Here is a 27909-nt window from a genome sequence, read left to right as displayed (position 1 = left end):
AGGTAACACAAATTATGAGTGTGATACCTTCCTACCACCATGTAAACAATATCTTCACACTTGTGATCTCTGACTGTAAATGTATTCAGTGTGTAAATGCATTGTTTTAAACGAACATCAAATAACGACAGACTGTAGCGGTGTTTCAAATCCCTCACTCACACACACATTATGTTGGCACACAGGTCCCTGATGCCCTAAGATGCTGTCACAGTAGACAGCTCACAGAGAAATACAGTCTGTTGATTTTATTAAGCTGGCTACAGAAGCTTTCTGGAGATACGAAGACGCACTGTGCTGTATAATCTAACATGAGGTGGAAAAATGTTCGTATTTCTTTGAAATGTGTGATATTATGTGTTTATAAAGGTGAATGATGGAGAAAGGAACTTCACATCAGTTAGCCAGCGAGCTAAAGCAACAGTAGCCTCATGCTATCTATTAACGCTTATTTCTCTCATTTCACACCACATGTTGTAAATTCTAATGGTGATTCTGTTGCGCTATTTCTTCTCTTTCAAATTGTATAACATAACAGCGAGGATTACTCACTTTGTGGGATTTTCGCGTTTGGATAGCTTGGACAAAGGTACAACGAACGCCTTCTCAGCTCATGTTCTGCGTAGTACGTCTACGACATTGTGTATCACGTGTCCACATTGTGCTGACGTTCAGCTCACAAAGTAGGAGTTGGAAACCATAGCAACCGCCGCATCAGTTGGAGCAGTGACATTATTACCGATGCCAGAGAAAAGAGTTTTAAGACATTGCCTTTGCCTTGTTGTTTATCGTGTTGTTTACATTTTGCGTCGTAGTTTTAAAACTATAGCCTATGCTTTACTTTATTTGTAATAAAAAGGAAACAAAACCGCTGAACACCGCTGCTATTTAGGCTGAAACTGTAACTAATAATAAGTAAAAACTTTTGTTAGTATTGTAAATCTTTGGTCCAACAAATAAGTCAATGGACAACGCCATCATGGTGTATGTTCACATTTACATATCTAAAGAACATTGTTCAAATCCATCATTAAGGCGTTTTAACAAACAGTTGATTCTGGCCAAAATAGTCCATAATTCATAATGAGGCTTCCAAAAAGTTCATCCCCTGTTGTTCTCTCACATCAAAATCCACTGATATATTGTTTAGAACTGTTTGAACGGTTTTTGCTTCTAAATAGTAGCCTACTTACTTATATAATGTTATTATTGTAATGTTTTTATCAGCTGTTTGGACTTTCATTCTGACGGCACCCATTCACTGCAGAGGATCCATTGGTGAGCAAGTGATGTAATGCTAAATTTATCTAAATCTGTTCCGATGGAGAAACAACCTCCTCTACATATTAGATGGGTGAGTAAAGCTTCAGCAAATTTTCATTTTGGGGTGAACTATTATTTCAATTACTGTGATTGATATCGCTTTTTATTTCTCATCTTTCCTACTACCTGTTTCACTTCTGTTTCAGTTTTTATAACCATTTCTTACTATGTGTAATTTGTTGTTTTTTTAGCATGTGTGTTTGGCTCAGTGTTATTTTTTTAGGATTACTGATAAACTAATGTAGTTTGATTTGTATTTGTTATCTATTTATTTTTAGCTAAAGTTGGCATTTTTATTTAATTTCTTTATTTTTTAAGTGTGTGTGTATATATAGTATTTATAAAATTTTAGCTTTTAGTTTTGGATCTGTTTTAGTTGTTTTAATACTACAAGCTTCAGTTGTCCTCATTTGTAAGTTGCTTTGGATAAATATAAAATACATACTGTAGAGTTATAGATTGAAAAATGCATCGAGGCAATACTGATTATGACTTATATGTTATATTTCTCAATCACTTTAACTCCCTTAATTTATTAATATTAGTTAGATATTTATATTTATTAATATATTAGATATTAAATAATTCCATTGCCTTTTTCTAAAAAGTTGTAAGAAAGGAAAATTAACTAAATTTAATTTTACATTTAAGGATACATTTAAAGTTAAAACAACTCTTAAATTTTTCATACATTTGCAGAATAACAAGAGCAATATTATGATACTGGAAATGACTGTTTTTGGCTTGTTTTGAGAGCGAGGCTTGTTTCTGTCGTCCTCTGTTGACTTTGCCAGTTTAGCAAACAGGAGACGATTAAAATAAATGAGCCTAGATTGATCCTGATACACAGCGAGGGGAAGACTGATGGGGAAAGGCACGCGCAAGGGATGATTACGACTGTCCTTGCCCGATGACAAATGGCACTGTATTGTGCTGGAAAGCCACAGTTTTTTATCCCTTGGCATCAAAACACTTTTCAGATATCATCATAAGCATCATCGTCATCATCACTGTCACCATTCTATTGCCAGCATTTTCCGTTGTAGATGACATGTGATATTGCCAATGAATTAAATGAATGTTTCATATTAGCCAAGGAGAATATGATTGTGCAGCAGCACATATCTGTCAGTAAGTGTTTTTATTTATTTATTTATTTATTTTTAGAGGCATTTTTGTGGGCTAAAATATATTAATAATGCATCATTCTGCATCATTCTGCATCTATATTAAGTATGGTGCAGTTTATGAATTGCTGTATTGCAGAATTAATGCTTAATATATTATAATATATTAATCAAAACTGACAGTAAGACATTTGCATTGTCACAAAAAAAAAATACAATAAATAAAATAAATAAATACTGTTCTTTTGAACTTTCTGTTCATAAAAAAACAAAACAAATATTAAACAGCATTTTCAACATTAATAATAATCAGAAATGTTTCTTGAGCACAAACACAGCATATTAAAATTGATTTCTGGAGGATCACGTGACACTGAAGACTGGAGATATGGCTGATGAAAATAAGAGTTTAAAATATCTTACAACTTTTTTAAATTATACAAAAGTATTTCACAATATACAGTATACTCAACATAATAAATCCCAGATTTGCCCAACTAACAAAAATATTTTGTAAGCAATTATTATTTACAATATTATATTCCCATTAAGTTATGAAAACGTTCAAAACGTAAATTTTAAAAAATGTTGTTGTTGTTTTTTCTTGGTTCTGTGAGCGTTAAAGACAACATTAAAGGGAACATTCCATTTTATCATTTTGCAAAGATTATTGAAATGTTACTTCTGTATATTCTCTGAACTATAGTAAATAGTAACATTTAAAAATAAAATGTTTCAGAAAAATGCTCCATAAACAATTTATAAATAAAGTTTTTGTACTTATGTTTTCAGAATGTTACTAAAGACCAGATAGCTTTGAATGTACAGTATGTTCTATTCACGTAACCTTTGTGCTTACATAATTTTACCTTTATGCTTATAATGTTACCATTCGCAAATGATCTGAGAATGTTCCGTTAGCTGGTGGGATCTAGACAGACACTTTTAGATTACAAACAGAGAAATTAAACAGAAAATACACCTTCATGACTATGTTAAGTTTGCATAAAGCATTATTCAATATCTAGTGACGATATCGGTGATGGACCGAGAGGCTGTAAATGGAGAAACCCACAGAGGAGCCGCATGAAGATCTTGAGAAACTATCTTGCTGCAGATATCTGTCAGCTTGATGAGGCAAAAGACAGAAGCAATTACATTAAGAACAAGAATAACACAAGGTTTAGGAAATCAAAACATTACTATAAAGACGTACTGTGCCACGGCAGCTTTAAAACCTCATTTGAAGAGGAGTAATTGAATGGGCTATTCTTTATGAACCCTAAAGAAGTATGTTACGGAATGCTTGCATTGATCGACTGCCTGCACCAGTTTAATGTTTTGCATTTAAATTGAAATATTTATCCATTCATATGGTGTAAATCATACCACGTTGGCCACCGTTTATCTTTGCTGAGGTGCCCATTGCTTTTCCTCACGAGCGCTTCCATTGGAGCGTGTGGCTGAAATTGAGTGAATTTGATTACAAACACATCGCTCCTGTGTGGAGATGTTATCTCTGTGTTATCTTAATGTCACCCTCCGTGTGCAGGGCTGCGCTAATTTAATCATCATTTCAGATATGATTATTTACTCCTTAGGAAAGAGACAATCTTTACCAATGCACAATCCTTTATTCAATTGGAAACTGAAATTAATTGGCAAAGAGAAGTTAAGAAATATTCTTATGAATGCTGTTGAAATTATTAGCGTGGAGCTCATCCGAGCAAAACAAAGCCATTAAAGGAATAGATCACCCGAAAATGAAAATTCTGTCATCATTTACTCACCCTTTGTTCCTCACACTGAGCTACCGTGTGGCTTCAGAAGACGTGGAAAATGGTGCGTGAGTCATAAGGTACTTTTATCATGCTTTCATTCATGGTCCTTTTTGGTCTTTGAACGCCTCTGGTTCTCATTCACTTTCACTGTTTGGATGAGAGCAGCTGATACATTCTGGTAAACTCCTGTGTTTGACAGAAGCAAAATGCATTAATTAACAGCAGGATATCTTTACTCTTATTTTGCAGAAGCATGATTATATTCATGCTGTTTTACAATTACCTACACATTGCTACAAAAGGTGGACAAAATAACTGAAATGCCTAGCAATATATAAAGAGCTTATTAAGGAATACAGGTAAAAGCTTCTTTTCTTTTGAATAAAGGGGTGGAAATTCAAGCTCTTGAACTTTCCATTAAAGTTTAATAGTGTTTGAGGATCAGATGGTTCTAATAGAACCTTTTGAGGAATAAATTTAAAGAAAACAAAAGTACAATATTGTTGCCAAATGTTGGGATTGTTCCAGTATAATACATGTAAAGTGGTATGAATGACAAAATGTGTTAACATAATGCAGTTTTTATAAAATACCATATGCATCTGTAACTATGCACTCTCATATTGACAGTCAGTAACTTCACTGATTTACAGCAAGTGTCACAAGTACACTAACTGATTCATAAGTATTCCACTAAAAAGAATCGGCTCACGGGAGTCATTCGCTCAGGAATCAGACTTTACTGTTTGCAATGCATGTTTTGATTCACAAAAAAGAACTGATTGATACGAGTCTTTCGCTCAGGACTCAAACTTAACTTTTCACGCCTATAGGCCCTTACCCTTTACTGAAATATTTAAATATTATTAATAAATTCTTATCTGACTGTTGCGATTACCATATACGATCTGATAATTTTCCCTGATAATTTTGCAGCAATCATGTCATGCCTGTTTTCTATCAGCTATTTAGTGTTTACAAAATTGCCTTAAATACTGTCAAAGTTAGTTTGGTTTCAGATTTGGTTTCTCACACCTTAATGAGGTATTTTATGAGACAAAACCAAAAAAGCCCTGGATAAAGACTTTACCTATAGTGTGAAACAATACAGAAATGTCTTCTATTAATACGTATTAGCGACGAAACTGCTCTTTATTGCACCATTCAGTTTGTGAACTCTGTACTCCAGTTAAAGACCATTTATATCCATATATTTAAAACAGTATCATAAAAGAGTGGGTGCACTTTTGACAGGGGCCTGTCCCCAAAGGCTAGAAACACTCTTGGTTCGCACTGTATATTTTTGATTCACTACAAAGAACCACCTTACGAGTTATTCATTTAGAAATTGGACTTCACTGGTCGTGCTGTATGTCGCACTTTTGATTCACTAAAAAAGGGTTCATAAGGATCATTCACTAGTCGTGCTGGGTGCTCAGTACTGAGTATTACAGGGAACAGTTTCTGAGAATGTTTTTCATGCTATAAGCAAAGGACATGAAAATAATTTTTGAAAAGAAAAAATCTAACCGGTTCTGGATAAGAATGAAATACATTGTGAACAATAACAGTTTACTGCTTCCAGCCCTAATGATGTGTAGGTCCAATGATTGAGGAAGCTATTTGAGTTTGACATTTGAAACAAAAACATATTTTTGTACATATTTTGTCTGCACCTAAATGAGCAAAACTGTATCGCATATTCTTTCAGTCATTGGACTTAATGACTCCCATGCGATGGTGCTAATTTTCAGGCCTCCTTTATCTTACACCTTCTGCTAATTGGCAGTCAGCTTAATGTGACTCTTCTTTGCAACTGCTTTTGCAGCCGCTAGCAGTTACTTCAAAGTTAAACTTCTTTTTCATGTGGGTTCAGTTATTGTCCAAAAAGAACAGTGGGAAACATTCCTCAGGATATGGCATAATATTTGACTTGCAGGCCATGCTAGTTTTGATGAGGTTAATAGCGTAGGTCTCGCTGGCCATGCACAGATGAAAGGATGACCACATGTCCGAGTAACGTATTTTGTCCCGAGCCTCGGGGTACGTCTCCTTAACGTGGCATTCTCAAAAGTCTGCCTAACATTTCCACATGAGGAGATATTCAGCTTTAATCAACTGCCTCTCCTGCCTATTTCATTCTGCTATTCTTTGAATTAGATACACTGTGTTTCCTCTTTGAAGTTAAATTTGTATTTCATTTTTGTATCCTCAATGATCATTTCCATTTTTTTTCTTCCCAAATGTAAAAATTCAAACCCTCATGTTCTGTATGGAAGTTTTGATTGAATTTGATGATTCATATCTGAGGTAGCAACCATTTTTGGTGTCTCTTGACAAAATAAAGAAAACATCCTGACATTCTTACTTCTTATTGATTCTATCTAGACCATAATCAACCTGTTCCCAGGGAACAAGTTGTCACTGGTTGACCTCACTCTGGCTGGGTAAAAGGAACAAATCCAATGTTATTAACCAAAAAGGCTTCACTTTTCTACATTATTCCATTATATTCAATTAGTTTCATCCCCTCATTATCTCTAAGAAAGGGGTTCCTATTTTTTTTTTTTTTTTTTTTTTTGTCAGCCAAACCAATTAGAGCTAAAACATTCGCTTGAATTACTGTCTGAGATTTCAATGTTAATATTTCAATAAATAATTTGCACATTTGCATGTTCACGGTTCTCTGATGTCAGTTAATGGCCACATGACATGCAAGTAAACAGGTTTATATATGCACTACCAGTCAAAGGTTTTTGAACAGTAAGATTTTTAATGTTTTTTAAAGAATTATCTTAATTCTTTAAAAGCAGTAATATTGTAAAATATTTGTATTATTTAAAATAACTGCTTTCTGTTTGAATATATTTTGAAATGTAATTTATACCTGTGATCAAAGGTAAATTTTCAGCATCATTACCCCAGTCTTCAATGTCACATGATTCTTCAGAAATCATTCTAATATGCTGATTTTCTGTTCAAGAAACGTCTCAGTTACGTATGTAACCCTCGTTCCCTGAAGGAGGGAACGGAGACGTCACGTTAGTGACCGACGAATTGGGATCTCGCCAGAGAGACCAATCCACTTTGAGTGTAACTAAACGAGCCAATGGACATTGGCATGCGATTATTGCATCCAGCTGCCGCTGATCACAGCGTGAGTATAAGAGGCAGCAGGTGCACCGCATTAATTCATGCTTTCACTGGGGAGACGAGTCGGTGATTCGGCAGATCAGCGGTGGTACAGAGACTGTGGCGACGGGACGTGACGTCTCCGTTCCCTCCTTCAGGGAACGAGGGTTACATATGTAACCGAGACGTTCCCCTTTCAGTCGGTCACTACGAGTCACGTCGGTGACCGATGAATTGGGATCCCTACCAAAGCGCCACAGGAGCTGCCCCCTCCAGCGCCCTGTGTAGGCCTCCTGATCCTTCCTATAAGGCAGACGATAGGACCGGGCTCTACACAGAGAAGGTCAACTACTGCAGTTCCTCGAGCAACCCAAACAGTAGGACTTGGATAACATTAGGAAAGCGTGCCCTTCCACCTGGAAGAGGCACACTGCGGAGTCACTTCCTCCCAGAGGGGGTTAAGTGACATTACTCATGTGAAGTAACCCCGTTGGGCCCTATTGCACATGGAAGTCTCTGAGATGACTCAGTCTGTATCATTTAGAGACGGCAGAACGTGGTCTGCCAGGGAAACATGGCCCTAGTAAGTGTACCGTGGAATACACACATGGGATCCCAACAGGGTCACTCATATGGGCACTAGCCTCACACCAGTTTTCGAGAATTCGTTGGCTGAAAGGTCTGGCCGCCGGAGTGCTGGAGGACTCGACAGGGTTGCCCGGTCAGGGAACTCTCTGGAGAATTTAGGCATAAGGACGCCGCAAGCCGACTCTGAACCAGGCCTCTCAGCGCCACTACCCGTTTGAGGTGAAAACGCAGGAGGAAACCGGTTCAACATGCAGGCTATAGAACCTAGCAAACGTGTTAGGAGTCGCCCAGCCCGCAGCTCTACAGATGTCAGCTAGCGAGGCACCACAAGCCAGTGCCCAGGACGATGCTGCACACCTAGTGAAGTGAGCATGCAGCCTGAGTGGGCAGGGCACACCTTGTGCTTCATAAGCCAGACTTGTAATCGACCAGATCATGCTTCCCCACTGACCTCCCCTCTACGGGGTCATGGTGAGCAGAAATAGCAGCAACATAAACCTTAAGGGTGGAGGGGGACAGCCTACGCTCCAACCCTTGTTGCAAAAAGGAAAGCACGGCTCTGATCGAACATCTCCGGGGGTCCTCATGGTGAGAGGAATACCATTCGACGAACAGATTCCACTTCAGAGCATAGGCCCGTCTTGTGGACGGTGCTCGTGCTGAAGCAATAGTGAGTGCTACCTCCTGGGGTAGGTCACCTAGAATCTTGGCGGGTGCCAAAGGGTGCCCAGTCTCTGAGAAAGCAGATCCTTCCTCAAAGGAATCGGCCAGGGAGGGGCTGTCGCGAGGAGCATGAGTTCCCGGGAACCAGGTCCTGTTGGGCCAACATGGAGCCACTAACAAGACCTGCTCCTCGTCCTCCCTGATCTTTGTAGCATTTGGACCAATCAGACACACAATTTTGCATTTGATTTAACAAATCAATTAGTTATTAGATTAACAAATGGTCACAGACCCCTCACCCAATACACATACCCGGAGCCAGTCGGACTGTCAAGGACTTCAGGCCCCCCTGGTCCCATGGCAACCCATCAGATAACACTAGTTTTATTGCTCAAAGGAATGCAAATGGCCGAGCAACACTCACTTCATAGACATTATGCCATAAAATGGACTCTTCTCTAATTAATTCATAGAAAAACCTTTCTTTGAATGAGCACACATATCATTAGGTCATTGTGTATATTATTACTGTTCTTGTATATGTTTTTGTGTATTGTATACTGTTCTATGCATGCTTTTGATAGATCACTAGTTAATATCACTCTAACTGTAACATGTTTGGTCTCTATCAATTCGTCTTCGGATGATCTAAGTGAGAGTGAATATTACATGTTGATACCTATGCAACATATTAATGTCCTAAGAATCTTTAATAGTTTGTATAAAAACTTCCAATCCAACCCCTTTGCAAATTAACATGTTCTCAGACAAAGAGTCATAACCCCCAGTATTTCCAAACTCCCGCTTGGAAATTCAGCCTTTCCCATTGGTCAAGCCCATCCTGAGAGGCGTGACTTTTCTCACCTTAAAGGGCTCACGCACAGTTCCGCCCGCTTCTTATGCAAAAACTCAACTGCTAAATCTCCGGATTGCTGCCCGTGTGGAGGGCCTGAGCCGGTACCGGCGTGCCTGGTGGGCTCCTACATATCTCGGTTTTGCAGTTCTGTTAGATCCTAGAAGGATGTGAGCTAGAACTCTTCTGAAACTAAGTTTTGCGCCAGGCCTTGCGGCCTTGACTTTCCATTCAACCAAAGCTCCGCGGACCTCAGAACCAGAATAACCTCTTTGGAATTCATAACTCTTCAACCCGGAAGAACGTGATTGCGAGTCCAAAACCTTGAAACCATCAAGACTTTTCATCCGAGACTGCATTCCAGACACACGTCAACAGCCGTGGAAGTGCAAGTATGGTACATCTAACTAAACTAAACAGAGATTTAGTATAAGTTATAGACCCCGTTATAAACGGCGCTGATGGTTTAACTCAGGTGGTTAACTGACTCTTTCCATAACTGCATTCTGTTTTCTCTAATGGCTTCATTCATCCACTTTAGCTCCCCTTTTGTATATACGCGTGAGTGTATGTTTGTTTGTTTGTTTAGATTAGTTATGTGTGTTAGCGTTTACTTAATAAAAGTTGTGTGCACAAATTACATGAGTTTCTGGTTCTGCCTTGCAAATTAATGTCCCTTTACGATTTTGACCCTCGCTACATGCTCTAATGCATTAATACTTAAGAAAGTGTTTTCTGTGGCCATGAAAATATCCTTTCTTAGAGTTGATATGAACTTACACTGAATGGTCGCTGGACGACCAGATCAGTCGATGGCAATTTAATTCTGCTACAGTTATCACTGTCAGCCGATATAAATAATTGTAATTAATCATAATTAATTGTAATTATTTATATACAATTCCCTTTTAAGCTAATTTGCTACATCTTACACAGTGTCTGTGCTAGTAGGCTCACTGGGGGGAACGCATATTTGTGCAGGCCCCGGGGCCAGCTGTGTGCCAGTGCATCCGTGCCGAGCATTGCCTCGGTTAGGGAGTAGAACCACTGGCAGTGGGTGGTTTCTGGAGATGCAAACAGGTCCACTTGAGCAACTCCGAACCGTCCCCAAATCAGCTGAACCACCTGGGGATGGAGTCTCCACTCCCCTGGATGTGCTGCTCGAGACAGCGTAAACCGCCTTGCCGGTTGATATACGCAACGGTCGCAGTATTGTCCATACGGACCAGAACGTACTTGCCCTGAAGGCGTCCTCTGAGGCGGCTCAAGGCAAGGCGTACTGCCAGCAACTCGAGGCAATTGATATGCCAACGCAGTTGGGGACCCATCTGCAGGAACGAGGGATCTGTCCATGGGCTGAAGGTTTTGCGGCAGGCCAGTGTAATCTGAACCCGGTGAGTACAGCATCTCCACACCCACCTCGGGACTCGGCCATGGAGCCAGTGCTGAAGCGGTCTCATATGGAGCAGACCGAGCGGAATTATCACCAGAGCTGCAGCCATATGCCCCAGGAGCCTCTGAAAGAGTTTCAGTGGGATCGCCGTCCTGCCTGATAAAGTCTTGAGGCAGTCGTCGAGGTAGTTGAGGATGCGCACACCCCGTTCTCTCAGGGGACTTTGGTGAAGACGCGAGGCGACAGGGACAGCCTGAAGGGCAGGATCTTGTTCTGATATTCCCGACCCTCGAACCCGAATCGTAGGAATGACCTGTGTCGCGGGAGGATCGAGACATGAAAGTACACGTCCTTCAGGTCAATAGCTACAAACCAATCTAGGGCATGGATGCACCCGAAAATGCGTTTCAGCGTCAACATCTTGAACGGCAGCTTGTGAAGTGCACAGTTCAAAACTCGCAGATCCAAGATCGGTCGTAACCCACCGCTTTTCTTGGGCACAATGAAGTAAGGGCTGTAAAACCCTGACCTCATATCGGCTGGAGGGACCGGCTCTATCGCATCCTTCACCAGCAGGACAGCGATTTCCGCACGCAAGACAGGGGCATCGATGGCCTTGACTGAAGTGAACCGGATGCCCCTGAACTTGGGGGGACGCCGGGCGAACTGAATCGCGTAGCCGAGTCTGTTGGTCCGCAGGAGCCACCGGGATGGACTGGGGAGCACTAGCCAGGCTCCGAGAGACCATGCCAGCGGAACTAACGGGGCCACCGATGTACCTCCTCGTGTGGGAGGAAACACAGGAACCCAGCTTGAGGCTTGTGACAGCCCGGCGTTTGACAACTTGAAGCGGGGACTCAAGTGTTACCGCCCTTACCTGGTTCCACGAATGGGCAGGAGGGGTGCTCTTGGGCAACCACCCGCTGCCTGCTGGCGAGAGAGGAGGAGGGAAGAGATCCCGTGATGCACGGTTCACCACTCTCCTCCTCTTGAGACCCAGAGATTGAGGAAACCACTCTTTTATTGATGTTTTGGCTACCAGGTCAAAAGCACCAGGAACAAAAACAAAATGAAACAAAACATTCTCCACCCGGCCCTCCTCCAGGGGAGTGAGTGGTGCGGTCACCATCTCCCGACGAGCAGTCTCCTCCATCTCTGGGTCGCCCGTCTAAGGGCCTCTTGCACTTGCGCTTGCCGCCAGGTTTGGCAGGGCCCTGGACGGGCTGGCCATCCCGTCTGCGACCGGCTCCATGACACTGCCTGGCGGAAGGCTGCTGCGGCTGCACGGGAGTGGGGGGGGCGCCCACGGCGACGAGCAGGCTGAGGGGCTGCAGCCGGGGTGGAAGCAGCAGGTTTCCTCCGGCACATTATGTGCTTGATCGCCTCAGTCTGCTTCTGTGCTGCCGAGAACTGCTGGGCAAAGCTCTAGACAGCATCGCGAAAAAGGCCGGTCTGTGACACGGGAGCATTCAGGAACTGTACCTTCTCCTGCTCCTTCATGTCAGTGAGACACAGCCAGAGATAGCGCTCCTGGACCACTAGCGTGGACATTGCATGACCCAGAGACTGTGTGGTCACCTTCGTCGCTCGAAGCGCGAGGTCCGTCGCAGCACGCAGCTCATGTAGAACCGCCAGGTCATGACCACCCTCGTGCAGGCCTTTCAGGGCTTTGGCATGGTGGACCTGCAGTAAGGAGGGCAGAAGCCACCTCCCCACAAGCTCTGAAAGCACGGCCAGTTAGGCCTGACGAATACTTACAGGCCCGTGATGGGAGACACGGATCACCCCGCAGGGTGGTAGTGGCTGTTGGACACAGTTGCATGGCCACAGACCACTCCACCGAGGGGATGCCTGCGTACCCTAAAGCAGCTCCATCTTTTTATAAGACGCGATCACCCGAGTTGCTCTTTTAGAGAAATTGCTCTTTTAGTGCTGAAGTACGCAGGGGAGCTGGCCACCGCACACTCCTGGTGTGGCTGTCTGCACGATCTTCGTTGAAGCGGCGAGACCGTGACCACCGCTGCTGTTGCCGTAACGCCCGCACTCTCTCGTTCTCTCTGCAACACCGAAGTAGAGAGCAGTAGTGATGCACCACTGCTCGTCTCCTAAGCAAAAGGATGAATTAATGCGGTGCACCTGCTGCCTCTTATACTCACGCTGATCAGTGGCAGCTGGATGCAATAATCGCATGCCAATGTCCATTGGCTCGTTTAGTTACACTCGAAGTGGATTGGTCTCTCTGTCGAGATCCCAATTCGTCGGTCACCGACGTGACTCGTAGTGACCGACGTGACTCGTAGGGGAACATTGAACGATCACCGACTGAAAGGGGAACATTATTATCATCATCATCATCATCATCAATATTTAAAAGTTTTTTGTTTTTTTTCAGGATTATTTGATGAATAGAAATACCAAAGATCAGCATTTAAGCCTATCTGAAATTAAAAGCTTTTGTAACATTATACACTATACCACAGTCAGTATAAATATATATATATATATATATATATATATATATAGTAATACTTTTATTTAGCAAGGACACTTTAAATTGATCAAATGTGATGATATAGACATTTATAATGTTACAAAAGATTTCTGTTTCAGATAAATGCTGTTCTTCTGAACTTTCTATTCATCAAAGAAACCTTAACCTACCTGAACCTGAAACCTAATCAGTGGTTTCCAACATAATAATAATAATAATAATAGTTTTTTAAGCAGCAAATTAGAATGATTCCTGAAGGATCATATGACTGGAGTAATGATGCTCAAAATTAATCAATTAATTGTTCAGTCCAATTTGTTTGTTTTAATGTTACATTTGATTTTAATTATTAGCTTTTCATAAAAAATCCCCCAGAATGCCGAAGCTGAGATCTGCTCTAAGACACAAGGCCACAAATGAAATTATCCCATCATGCCCTTCCGTACATTAGCCTTCAACCTTCCTACTTTGTATGCTTTAATGTTCATATTCAGCCAACACGACCACTTGGATGATCAACAGAAAGACTGGAAAAGCATATGTCTGACAACTTTCAATTTCCCTTAAAAATGCTTGACTATTTATAAAAGTTCTGGCCACTCTCTCCTTGGTGCAGTAGACAGAGCTTCCATTTCCCTGATGGATTGGCTGTCATATTCCGACAGTGCAGTGCTTCTTTTAGTTTATAGACGTCTCTGTGCTCCTGACGCCACAGTGTGCACCGTCGTTTTTCTCCCTTATCATCCTGCTGCTTTGCTCGGCTCCAGACATAAACACAAACAAGCAACTAGGGAGGAATATCATTACATATTTTTTACAGCTCTGAAACTTTCTCTTTAATGCTAGTTACTAACTAAGCAGCAAAAAAGGAATTGCTATTCCCTGATTATATCTCATTTAATTCACCTTTAGATAGTTCAGAAGAAACTATCTAAAATGTTTCTTCCAAAAATGAAAATTCTGCTATTATTTACTTAAATTATTTTCATTCTTTATGAATTGTGCAACACAAAAAGTAAATTTTTGAAGATCATCCCTGACACTCTTCTTAAAGGGATAGTTCACCCAAAAATAGGTGAAAAAATTCTGTCATTAATTACTCACTCTCATGTGGTTTCAAACCCATAAGACCTTCATCCGGGAATATTCTGACCCTGCATAGACAGCAACGCAACTACTACGTTTAAGGCACTGAAAGGTTGCAAAGACATCATTAAAATAGTCCATGTGACATCAATGATTCGACCATAATATTATGAAGCTACAAGATTACTTTTTGTGCACAAATTCAACAAAAATAACAACTTATTCAACAATTTATTCTCTTCCTTGTCAGTCTTCACCACGCATTCATGCGTGTGGTGCTGCTGACACAGGAGCTGGTGTTCTGACATTGTTGAATAAAGTTGTTGTTTTTGTTTTCTTTGCACACAAAAAGTATTTTCGTAGCTTCATAACATAATGGTTTAACATGGACTTTTTTAACGATGTCCTTACTGCCTTTTTTAGCCTTAAATGTAGTACTTCTGTTGCTGTCTATGCAGGGTCAGAAAACTCTCGAATTTCATCAAAAATATCTTAATTTGTGTTCTGAAGATGAACGAAGGTCTTACAGGTTTGGAACGACATGAGGGTGAGAAATTAATGACATAATTTTTCATTTTTGGGTGAACTATACCTTTAATGCAATGAAAGAAAATGAGGACTAGGGCTGTAAACCTCCAAAATAACAAAAAATTCACCATAAAAGCATCATAAGGGGCCGTTCACACAGAACGCGCTCTTGCATTCCAATGTGCTGCTTTTTCCGTAGTTTTTCTATTTAAACACATGCTAGAAGGATGGCTTTGACCATTGTTTAGAACTCAAGTTAAATTAAGTTTAACTTCTAAATGCTGTGTCTCAAGACACTGTTTTTTCTATTCCATTTTTGTTATGCTCTGCATCTCATGTGTGTGAACAGCCCCTAAAAGTGGTCCAAATGAACTATATTTGCTTTGTGTGATAAACAATGTGAAATTGAATCATTATTCACTAAAAATATTGATACCCAATAGCTTTTCTAGACACATTCCTGAGAATTCCTGTAGCAATTCAAGTATTTCTGCTTTGTGAACAATTTATTCTTTGGAATCATTTTCAATTGATTCAGTTCATAAAACATGTATGAATGATCAGGTTCTCAGGTTTAACTCACTACGGTTCTGTTCTGGTTCTTAGGTTCAACTCACTGACTCAATAATTTGGTCACAACCAGTACGTGAGTGAGAATTTATCACTTTATGTTCAACGGAAGAAAGACTGGAGCATGAGGGTGAGTAAATGATTTGGGTCATTTTTAGGTGAACTACCCCTTAACATGGTTGACTGTTTTGTGGGTCAGGTGGCGAGTTCACTTGCTTTTATGTGTTATATGATGTTATGTGCATGTGTAGGTGATATGTTGAATGACTGTACATGTTTGGCTCCTATAAGCATGTGCTAGTCTGTTTATCTGTTAATTTAAGTTTATCTATGTTGGTGCAGTAAATTACTCCACTCGTGTCCATGTGTAAGCACACGTATGTGACCTAGTGGACATTGTCTTCCTGGTAAATCTGGTCCCTCCTGCAGGCGTGTATGTGAGCGTGGGCTTATCAGCGTCGACCAGAGTCTCCCACATTCCCAGCCACCTCCGTTGCCTGAGAGGAAAATAAATTGCACCCATGCAGTTAATAAGAATGAGAAATACTGAGTGAGACTCACACAACCATTACAAAGAGTGAGAGAGGGAGAGAGAGAGAGATGTTTTGAAATGGCTGAGATAAACTTAAGTGTCACAAACAATGTTTCTGGTCCATGAAACGAAACATCTCTCCATGCCTTCATTTTCTTCTATGGTTGGTCATAATGAACAACTAGATGCAGTTTCTCAGGCACCAACAAACCGCCAAACAACGTGCGCACATACACTAACCTAGCTCCCCCTCCACCTACCAAAACAAACACTTATTTCCATCACATTACGCCGGAAGTGTCACGGGTGCATATTGAATTCCCTTCACCGGTGTGACTGTGTCTATGACAGGTAATTACATATTGAATGCTCTTTTTGTTCATTCGTTTCCTGGAGAGGGAAATCCATCTCTTGCATGGTGAGATTGTGTCAAGAAATTTCATTTTTTAGTTTCAGGTTCAAACGTTACATGTGCTATCAGAGCCAAGTAGAGCTGGAACCACTATTCACTGATCTATCGTGAAATTGCATGAAATTACCATAGTTATTTTATTTACGATTTCAATGCTCTACATTATGCATAGTGCAAAATGCACTAAAATGAGCCATAAACAGCCATAGCACAAATGTTGAAATTCAGATTAGTCCTCTTTGTTTGTTTGTTTGTTTTGATGTATGTCTCTGTGTATTTGTATTTATGTTTGGTTATAAATATGTATATCCCCATTATTCCCCAAAGGCAATGATTTTACCACATTGTTCAGTTCAAAGAGTCATAAGCGTCAGACTGCATTTTTTGTCTATACCTGGAATTATATGTGTTTCAGTAATAATACTAGAGAGAACTATTCCTAGTTTACCTGAGAGAACTAGGAAGCACTAAATAATGTTAAAGTTTAGGTTTTCTGGTTTTGATTCTACACAAATGAAGTATCAGAACCACTTTGGCAGCTCTAAATGGTTAATTAGGAACACCAATCACAAGTCAGTATAGAATGATGATGTATGCATGCAGATGACAATCAAATAATTCATTTAAACGATGTACTTCAGAATTACAATAAATAGTATATGTGTATGTATTTGTGTTTCACCTGCATGCATCTAAATGTGTGTGTGCTGTACTTCTGCCAGAGGACTCAGCAGAACGATGCATTGCTTCAGTGTGTTGGATTAGGGTTGGTTCTGCTTTCGTTTGGCTGGTGTGTGACAGCCCAGCAGGCACACACTGCATTCCCCTTACAGAAGACACTGCAGACTGCCTGAACTGCTGGCTGTGTTGCTGTCTGTCTGCTGGAGAGCTAAAGTGTGTGTTTTCAATTTGATGCATGAACATCTCCTTTTACACACACCTACCAATGATGTTGTTAGCATACATTACTCACAGCACTGAACAATAATCTTCATCATTTGAGAAATGATTTGCAATGACCGTGTTTTACTTTTGTAGTGGGTGAATGGATATATACACTTAAAAATAAAGGTGCTTCATGATGCCACAGAAGAACCTTTTAGTCTAAATGGTTCCATAAAGAACCTTTAACATCTGAAGAACCTTTCTGTTTCACAAAAGGTTCTTTGGGCGAAAGAAGGTTCTTCAGATTATAAAAAGGTAAGAAAGAGAGATGGTTTGAGTAAGAGACCTTTGACTGAATGGTTCTTTGTAGAACCAAACATAGTTCTTCTATGGCATCGCTGTGAAGAACCTTTTAAGCACCTTTATTTGTAAGAGTGTATGTGAAAAACTGAGGTAACAATTTATTTATGGTGTCCTTGTTACACATTACATGTACCATAGTAATAATAAATGAGGCACAATGCAACTAACCCTAAACTAAACCCTCATTTTAACCCTAACCATAATGTAAGTACATGTAGTTATTTAATATTACTCAGTACTTAAATGTATGTAATTGCATATATGTATATATATATACACACAAATGTGATTACACTGTATATTTATACATATAAAGTAGTGTATTAGTATTTTTCAATAATTCTTCAATGAAAACCTTTTGTTTAATATAGATGTAAAATCCCAGATTTTCAATGTGACTGCAATGTATAGGCCTACACACAATGTTGTTACAGCATTCATCATTTCTTATACTACACTGATATAATAAATTCAGAGCATATGTTCTCCTGCAGTTTTCCTCAAAACCTGATTCATTTACACCTGCCAGTCCATTACGTACCTGTTTCACTCCAATACATTTCATACGCCCCACATTTGATCTATACTTCACAGGGAAAAATATACACGAACGATCACTCATATCATTCAAATTGCCCTGCATCCATCACATGCCCCCAGATCACTGTTTGGCTCAAAGTGTGCTGTGAAATACTCATATTCATTTCCTCCTGATTATGTCAAGCTGATGGCAGTGATTACCCTCCCTTACACACACACGCTAGGGCTGCTCATTGCACAGAACATCATAAACAATTTACACGTCATTAGCTTTGTTTTGATCATATTTGTTTGACAAAGTGTCTAGCTGCGTGGCAGGCAGGCCTGCTATTTGCCATATCAAGAAGAAGAGCACAGGGAAAATAGCCTGTTGGGGTATGAGGCATTAGTTTGTGTGATTAATTAGCATGCATCTGTCTGCTTAAAATTCATTTGGGCTCTGTGCGTACTGAGTGGCGTTTACATTTTTAGAAGGAGTCTGTGTGTTTGTGTTAGTGTCTGTCATGTCAAATGTCGAATGCAAGAAGTATTAAACCATGTTCATTTTGTTTATACAGGTATTTCATTGTGTGTAGCTATTATGTGCATACTGTGTTCAAAGGAAGTGAAAATGTTGCCAGTTACGTCAAATTTGAGAGTTACAAATTGCCTGCAGAGGGCACTGTACATTAGAGCAAAGAAATGGAGACTGCTGCCATCAAAACACAAACTCATAAGAATAGTTCAGCCAAAGCTCTGATTTGAAACTGTAGCTCTTTTAACCAAATCTAACACAAACAAATGTGAATGTATCATACAACACTTACATTAAAGGTGATGTATGTAATTTTGCGGATGCGGAATACTTTCTTTTCCTAGCTTAGTATACAGAGACAAGTAAGCCAATACTATATTGTGTTTTTTTCCCAATGGGCCAATGTTTAGCTGGTTAGCTATGGCAACACCATTCAAACGCATGCAGCTGTCATTGAGATGAATTGGACTGCTAATAATATTGGATTTCTCCAAATATTACAGAACACTGAGGCACCATCAAAATCATCTTATTATGCATACTTCTGTACTATTTTACACTATTTTATAAGTCATGTGAGTAGTGTATTTACACTGAAAAATGTGAACCCTATGAGTACCCGCATGATTTCTTCTTTTACTTCTTCAAACCCTCCTAAAGAAATCAGACATGTTTGCACTCAGAAGTTGGTTCCTTGTGTAGTGGAAGGCACTAAGCATGCCAGACCTAGCAACAGCAAGTCAGATGCGTGTTGTTTGTTTGGTTGGTTTTTGGGATACAGATATATTATAAACAGTGTTCTTGCGTAAAAAAAAATAGCTAGCTGCTATGCAATGAAAAATGCTTTTAAAATTGACAAAGTATCTTTAAAATGTATGTGCATATGGGAACGTATTATTTTGTAAAACATGATTAAAATTGTTGTTAATTAAAAAATAGTTTTGGCTAATTGGAAAAAAAAAAATGACATAAAATCAAATAAAATTGACCAGCTCAACATATAGGAACAGCTTGACAGCAATATTGTCTCAACCAATGTTTTTTCCCACCGACTAATAGAGAGAAAAGTATTTGGGAAACCTGTGTGAAAACAGTTATTGTTTTCTCACTTCTGCTTGGTGGTGCCTGCAGAACAAAAATGTCTCGCCTTTAATATCAACAGATTTAAAGCCAGACTTTCTGGCATGTTAGCCACTTTTTGGAAGCACATTTATGTCTATAAAAAGCATGTTATTTGGTATGTCAACTAGTAACTTGACAAAGCATCTTTAAAATGTGGTGCTCATGGGACAAAAAACAGTAAGATGCACGTTATGTGGAATTATATAGAAATAAAATGTATATGCCAAGTTCTGTCATCTGTCAACTCTAGATGGCGCAGGCTGATGGGTCGTTATCGCAAATTGATGATATGCACAGTGTTAAAAATCTTGACGCAAGCTGCTTGGTTCATGTTGCATACATAGCCAATGAGCTTGCTGCTTTAAATTTAAATGGCTGGTTGGCATTCACTAGAGCAGTTTGCAGCACGCTTTCAGAGTTCCTCTGAAACCCTCCACCTTCCCCAGCTCCACCTGTATAAATCTGCTGTGGGTTATTATATATATGCTACTTGTGCAGCAGCAGTCTTAAATACTCACAGCACTGTATCAGTGTATGTACTGGCAGTAGCAAGTTCCTGTACTTGCTTTGCAGCAGCAGCAGCAGCAATAATCTACAACAACAGCAAAAACCAACAGCAGCACCAGCATAGCAGATCTATTCTGCCAAGACCATATCCATTAACATACCATATCCATTACCATGCTAAAATCTTCAGAGAGTTGTCATGATAATATATACACACAGACACACACACATATATATGTACTATTTTGTAAAAATGATCAAATTATTAACTATAACAAAACTATTAAAAAAATGTATTTTAATTGAAACAACGCTGAAATAACAAAACATCTAATCTAAAAAAAATTGTTGCATCATATAGGACCAGCTTAGCATAGCAACACTGGCTCATCCAACAGATGGGAGAGTGCCTGGGAAACCTGTTTGGTAACAGTTATTGTTTTCTCAATTCTGCTGCAGAACAAAATTACACAACTTTACTATCAAGGGAATATGAAGACACCTTCCATTATAAAAAGCATGTTATGCTAGCATCTGATATGAAAATTAAAATGCTAGTTATACCTTGAAAAGGCAAAACAGAAGTTTGCAGGGAAGCTGGGTAAATACAGATCTTGGTGGTAAACCTTTCTGAAGCCTGTACTTAAGCTCTTCTGCTGGCATCCACCACCCCAATCAGGTAGCTGGCAGAGAGCTTAAAGCTGCACATTGTCAGAGTGAAGGCGGTTTGGGACTCTTTGTGCTGTGTTTGTGTTGACAGCGGGTCTCCAAGTGACTGTTCCCGGAGTGCGAATCCCCAAGCTGGCACTGACACAAAGCTAGTCCTGGATGAAAGGCTGAGGTTGCATTCTGGACCTGGCTTTCCAGCCAAACAACCCCCAATACAGACTTGCCATTATTTAAAAAAAAAATAGCATTATGGGTGGAACAGTTGTTATCGTGTCTTGATGTCATACATACGTCACTTGTCTATTCCATGTACTGTATGTGTTTATTATCAGCAAGATGGCATTTTTTTCATCTGTAATACATCACTTCTGCAACATTTATGATAAATACATTGCACCCAATTCTTTAAGGTGTTTATTGGGTTAACAAATATGTAATTGAAAGGTGAAGTGTATATGTTTTCAATGTTTCTAATGACTTTTTCACACATAAATTAAAATTCTGTCCTTGTTTACTCACCCTCATGTTGTTTGAACCTGTATAAATTTATTTTTCAGTGGAACACAAAAGGATATGTTTTGAAGAATGTTCTGGTGGTCACTGCAATAACAATAAACAGGGAATAAAGATTCCAAGCTTTAACAAAGATGCAGGACCACACAATAAAAGTATGACAAAAGTGATCCATACAACACATGCACTGTATTTCTTTGCCTGAAGTCGTATAGTGGCTTTAAATAAGTAATATACCAAATTTGGTGACACTAATGGTGCAGAAATTACAGGCTGTAAACATTAAAAAACATACAAGTGTGGAAAAATATTACTTACTAACCTTTTCTTTGTAAGCTTATGACGAATTTTACATGACAATGATCATCAAAATCCTGAAATGACCTTAAATAACTTAAATTGCACACACATTTTAAGTGAAAAATTAACATGATTTTACAAAATGATAAACTTCACATTTCTGCTTTTGAATCCTCCAAAAACTGGCCTCAGTTGTAACCTTTTTTTTTTGTAAAGAAAATTTGGGACAAGTCCAAATTCTCTTTTGTGGTAATCAACATTTTGCCACAAATGCTGTCGATTGAGCTTAACTTACATTGAATCTGGCATATTCCTTTAATTTTATCCCATATTGTATGAACCTAAATGCATTAATAGACCTACAACAACCAACAGCCCATCACACACATGCAGCAGGAAATATCCAGTAAATGGTTGATATGCTAGGCTGCTTTAGCCGTCTAGCTGATTATCAGAGGTGATTTAGCAGCCCCTGTTCCTCTGCTGGCGAGGTGTGATCCTGGAATGAAATTCAAGGCATGGCAGCTATCACGCCGCTATCAGCGAACACCCCAGATCGGGGGGAGAGTCTGGGTGGCCCGGGGGGCGGGTAGCTGAAGCTCAAGAGCGAGATTTTAGCCATTGCCAAACACACGCCACCCGCGAGTAAATTAGCAGGGCAGAAGGGGAAATGACCTCGAGTGTTCGAGATGTCCGGTGACGTGGAAGGAAACATCAGGGAGAAAAAACCTCGGAGGCCATATAAGCACTTTGCTCCGATTTATCTCCCACCCACCCTCGCTCCCTCCAAACTTGCCTTCAATGCCTGCAGGTAGAGAAGCGATTTCCACCTTGTATTTGAATAATTCCCCCTTCTAAAAAAGTCCCAGGAATATTAAACTAAAATCAGCAGAGATCAGAGAAAAGGGATTATGGCTGAGTAGTAATCAGAGCGTCTCTCTGCTGTGAGTTTTTTCCCTCTGTGCGTGAACTGAATCTGAATTGACACTGTATGGAAGATTTACATGTGGATCATGCGGCCATTGTGTGATAGCGACAAGGGCAGATTTAAGGAAACACAAATACTCTATAAATTAACGAACATCATTTCAGTTAAACTACGGCTGTCATTGCAACACATTCATTTAATGGAATTAATTATGTTAACAATAATGTCAAATGAATTTAAGCAGGCAACACATAATGAGTAAGCAGCCATACATGAGGGACAAATACATTGCGTTCAAAAATAGCTAGATGGTGTGTGATGGAAAATGCTTTTTATCCCCACATTTTGTTGTTAAATGAAAAGAAACTAAATGGATGACATTGCATCTTAAAATGTGGTGCTCATGGCACAAGGCACTGAAAAACAGTGAGATGCAACTTACTGTATGTTTACTGTTTACTGTATGATATGGAAATAAAAGGTCAAATAAAACTTGATTAAATGTACTATTTTATAAAAATGTTCCATAATCAAATCAGTGTTACTGTTAACTAAAACTATTAGAAATTATTTTCATAATTTTAATATTAGATGAAAAATCTGACTGAAATAAAATAAGTTGAAGTACTAAAATGACAAAAACTGAAATTAATATAAATCAAGCTAAATATAAATATCACAAAAACTAATATAATATAATATAATATAATGGCATGACCAACAATCAAAAATATTGAAATATACATTAATAGTATATAAATAACACTACAATAACACTGTATTTATTTAACAAAATGTTTTAAACAATTAAATAATCTGAAAAAAAAAATACTTCTAAAGCCACTTTAATGATTTACTCATCTGACATAGTAATATGCAATAAATTATTAAATTATAGGCTCTTAGCATCTTAATAATATGCAATATAATTACAAATAATTTGATTAAAATCACTTGATTACATTTTAATCAGTGGAATGCCTTGACTTTATTATGATTATGCCTTCAAGGGACGTGGAAAAAATATAAAAAATATTCTGTGAAGCATTTTAATATTAAATATACCAAATATAATTTATTATATACCTGTACAATATAAAATAAAGCTAAAAATCTAATAAAATCACAAAAGCACATATCTCAATTACTAAAACTTATTGAAAGCTAATTGAAAATATTAATAAATACTATAATAGTAAATAAATAATTTATTGAATCAAATCAAATCAAATCACTTGATTAATTTATAATGGTTATGCCTTCAAGGGACTTGAAAAATGATTAAAACATTCTGTGAAGCATTTCGAAATTAAATATACCAAATATAATTCATTATATACCCATATATTACAAAATAATACTATTACCACACCGTAAAGGATGCCCATACAACTTGCCGTACACTTGTACACACACCACACCCAAGCGTTCTCCTTTTGAACATCTCAATAAGACTTAAATACTTGCTGAGCAGTGAAAGGTTCACCATGCTGCTGAAAATTATCCAGAACTGAATTCATCTTGAAAAGCCAGATTGATCTATCAGAGCTGCGCTGTTGACACGCTCTACACCGTGGCCTGTGCTTAAGATGCTAAACGCCTGCTCTCGGGTTGAGCGTTTGTGCTGAAATAAGCAGTGCACCCTCCATCAGTTTGAAGGAGTCTTTCTCCACCGTGCGCCCAAGTCATCCATAACAGGACAACCTCGGCCGCTGTAAACATGCGCCGACTCAGGCAAGCAACCCTGGGAAAAGTTGAGCGAAACAGCGCGTCTCTTTGAGCGATGGATAATGCATTCATTCAATCACAGGCTTGTCAGAGGAGCATCCCTCCCTAGATAAGGGTATGTTTGATTTCTTAAAGCCCAAGCACTGATTGGATAGGGGAATTGTTGTCTGTTGTGGGGGGATGCAAATGAGTATTTTAAAATCTTCTCCATTGCTTCCTATTAATTTGTTTTGATTTTTCTTGTATTCCTCAGGGTCCGTAGCTCATTAGCAGTGATTAATCGGCGAGTGCCGCTGCTTTGGTGCCTCCATTTGCTGAGCCTCCATTTTGAGCTGGACCCCGTTCCAGAGTCTGACTCCACCAGCAATATGTTCAAAGTTAATTCAGCCTTCATCTTAAATGGAAAGCTCAAGGCATTGACCTGCATTATAACTTTTCTGAAAGGAATTAACAGTTCTCAATGGGCTACAGTGTTGGGAAACGTTAATATTAAAGGGAACATGCTACATTATTGTGACTCCTTTAAAAAAGTAGTATGGGTACACATGGCTGAGGCTGATGTGCTTCTCTCTGACATTTTCTATCAAAGTTGGGAATTTTCATTGACTTCTCTTGAGCCAATGGTATTTTCTATAATTTAATCATTTTCACATTTTCATTAAAGGGACAGTTGTCTCATTTTAAGATTCTTAATATTTTTTAAAATAAGTCTCTTATGCTCACCAAGGCTGCATTTATTTGATCAAGAATACAGTAAAAAGTTAAATTAATATTGTGAAATATTATTACAATTTAAAATAACTGTTTTCTATTTTAATATAATGTTAAAATGTAATTTATTCCTGTGATACAAAACTGAATTTTCAGCATCATAACTCAGTGTCACATCATCCTTCAGAAATCATTTTAAAATGCTGATTTGCTGCTCAAGAAACATTTTGTATTATTGAAAATGGCTTAATGTTTTTATGGAAATACACTTTTTCGAGATTCTTTGGTTAATAAAAAGGTCAAAAGAACAGCATTTACTTGAAATATAAATATTTTGTACAATTATACTGTAACTTCCATCAATATAATGCATTCTTAATCTATTAATAATTAATAATTAATTATAAAATTCATTATTAATAATTAAACATCTTCCTGATCTTGAACTTTTGAACTGTACACTGTAAAAATAAACTAAACACAATTTTAGATAGATAGATATATGGGACCCTGGACCACAAAACCAGTCTTAAGTGTCAATTTTTCGAAATTGAGATTTATACATCATCTGAAAGCTGAATAAATAAGCTTTCAATTGATGTATGGTTTGTTATGATAGGGCAATATTTGGCCGAGATACAACTATTTAAAAATCTGGAATCTGAGGGTGCAAAAAAATCAAAATATTGAGAAAATCGCCTTTAAAGTTGTCCAAATGAATTCTTAGCAATGCATATTACTGATATATATTTATTATTATTATTGATATATTTACAGTAGTAAATTTACAAAATATCTTCATGGAATATGATCTTTACTTAATATACTAATGATTTTTGGCATAAAAGAAAAATCTATAATTTTGACCCATACAGTGTATTTTTGGCTATTGCTACAAATATACCCCAGCGACTTAAGACTGGTTTTGTGGTCCAGGGTCACATATAGACAGATAGACAGACAGACACACACACACACACACACACACAGATAGACAGACACATACAAACAAACAAACAAACAAACAAACATAGATAGATAGATAGATAGATAGATAGATAGATAGATAGATAGATAGATAGATAGATAGATAGATAGATAGATAGATAGACACACACACACACACACAGATAGATAGACAGACAGACAGACAGACAGACACACAAACACACACACACACACACACACACATAGACAGGTAGACAGTCAGTCAGACAGACAGACAGACACACACACACACACACACATAGACAGACAGACAGACAGACAGACAGACAGACAAATAGACAGATAGATAGATAGATAGATAGATAGATAGATAGATAGATAGATAGATAGATAGATAGATAGATAGATAGATAGATAGATAGATAGATAGATTTTCCATTTTCCACAAGTTGATATGATTCTTTAGGGTCTTAATGAAAAGTCTATAACATACTTTGGTTAAAATTCCTCAATGGTAGTGCAAAAAACACCTTCTTTACCCTGTCAAAATCAGCTCTGTTTTCAGCATGCTGTTCTAGTTCATGTTGCTTTAAATGCTAGTGAGCTCTGCTGACCCCGCCCCTCTCTTCCTTGGAGTGACGAGCAGGCCATAGATACTGTAGATTCCCTATTCGACCGCTCCAGATACGTTGACGCGTCAGCCATCTCGCATTCACCATAATAATCAATGAATATTCAAAGATATACAAGCATATAACTTGCTGTTGTAGACGCACACAGTCAATGCACTCAAAGATTCACAGACGTTACAAAAATGGCGGATGGCTTACGTATCGCGGCCCATAGAAACAGTCGATAATGAGGCATCTATGGAGCATACTAAACTTTAGCCGCGAAACTGGCTAACTAGCACATTATTAGGAAAGGCGATTTGCAAAGATTCATAAAAATCCTTATACTCTCTTCTTCTGTAGATAAAGCTGGATCACGAATGATTCGGGCAAACATAGAAGCATCTATGTAGATCAGGGATCAGCGCATTCACTTCAAAGCGAAAGTAACGTTAATCCTCTGCGTCTTCAGCAGCTCAGATGTTGGGAGTAAATGATGACTGCTATATTCATTACTACATCCAACAACAAAACACCTCAATCACTTAATCTGAGACATCTTGTCTTCCCCTGCACCGGAGGCGAACAGCTCTCAGCTCACTCAGGACAGGTCTAAGGTAAGACGGTCTTGTCAATCAACTATCGTGGGAGGGGCCTGTACACGGCATTCTGACAGGAACCTCAGAACAGCCTGATTTGAGAAAGGGGATTTAAAAAAAAAACACTGGGTGGATTTTTATCATTATAGGATGGATGTGTACACACACTTCCAAAAACACATTTATGTTCAAACAACTTGTAAAGGGAATTTTGCATCCGATGACTCCTTTAACGGCACCCTTTTATTCAATACTTTTTGAAACCTCCATTTGCCAGTTTAACAGCTCTAAATGTATAATGCCTGATGAGGTTAGAGAACACCTGACAAGAGATCAGAGACCATTCCTTCATCCAGAATCACTCCAGACCCTTTAGATTCCCAGCTCCATGTTGGTGCTTCTTTTCTTCAGTTCACCCCAATCATTTTCTATAGGGTTCAGGTTAGAGGACTGGACTGGCCAGCAGAAGCTTGGTTTTGTGCTCAGTGACCC

At 38.9% G+C, this 27909-nt stretch overlaps 1 protein-coding gene and 1 long non-coding RNA gene across 5 annotated transcripts in view; one reads left to right on the top strand and one right to left on the bottom strand.

Moving 5' to 3' along the window:
• The window catches only part of phf14 (PHD finger protein 14), an 87925-nt gene extending 87244 nt beyond the window's left edge, over nucleotides 1–681 (bottom strand). For all 3 annotated transcript variants that reach the window (XM_058753927.1, XM_058753928.1, XM_058753929.1), the window contains exon 1: nucleotides 553–681. In XM_058753927.1, the coding sequence (XP_058609910.1) occupies nucleotide 553 (1 nt within the window). In that variant the 5' untranslated portion in view covers nucleotides 554–681. The remainder of the gene's footprint in view (nucleotides 1–552) is intronic.
• Nucleotides 37–21473, top strand: LOC131525925 (uncharacterized). Of its 2 annotated transcripts, none has more exons than XR_009267320.1 (4): nucleotides 37–316; nucleotides 1228–1354; nucleotides 15572–15665; nucleotides 21171–21473. It is a non-coding gene; the product is annotated as an uncharacterized LOC131525925 (long non-coding RNA). The 2 variants fall into 2 exon arrangements; XR_009267319.1 differs by lacking the exon at nucleotides 37–316 and adding an exon at nucleotides 772–984.
• Nucleotides 21474–27909: the final 6436 nt, after the last annotated feature.

Source organism: Onychostoma macrolepis, chromosome 19 (genome assembly GCF_012432095.1).
Source record: "Onychostoma macrolepis isolate SWU-2019 chromosome 19, ASM1243209v1, whole genome shotgun sequence".
Taxonomy (NCBI): Eukaryota; Metazoa; Chordata; class Actinopteri; order Cypriniformes; family Cyprinidae; genus Onychostoma; species Onychostoma macrolepis.
Note: the sequence above shows the minus strand (reverse complement) of the source record. Positions and strands in the feature narration are given on the sequence as shown.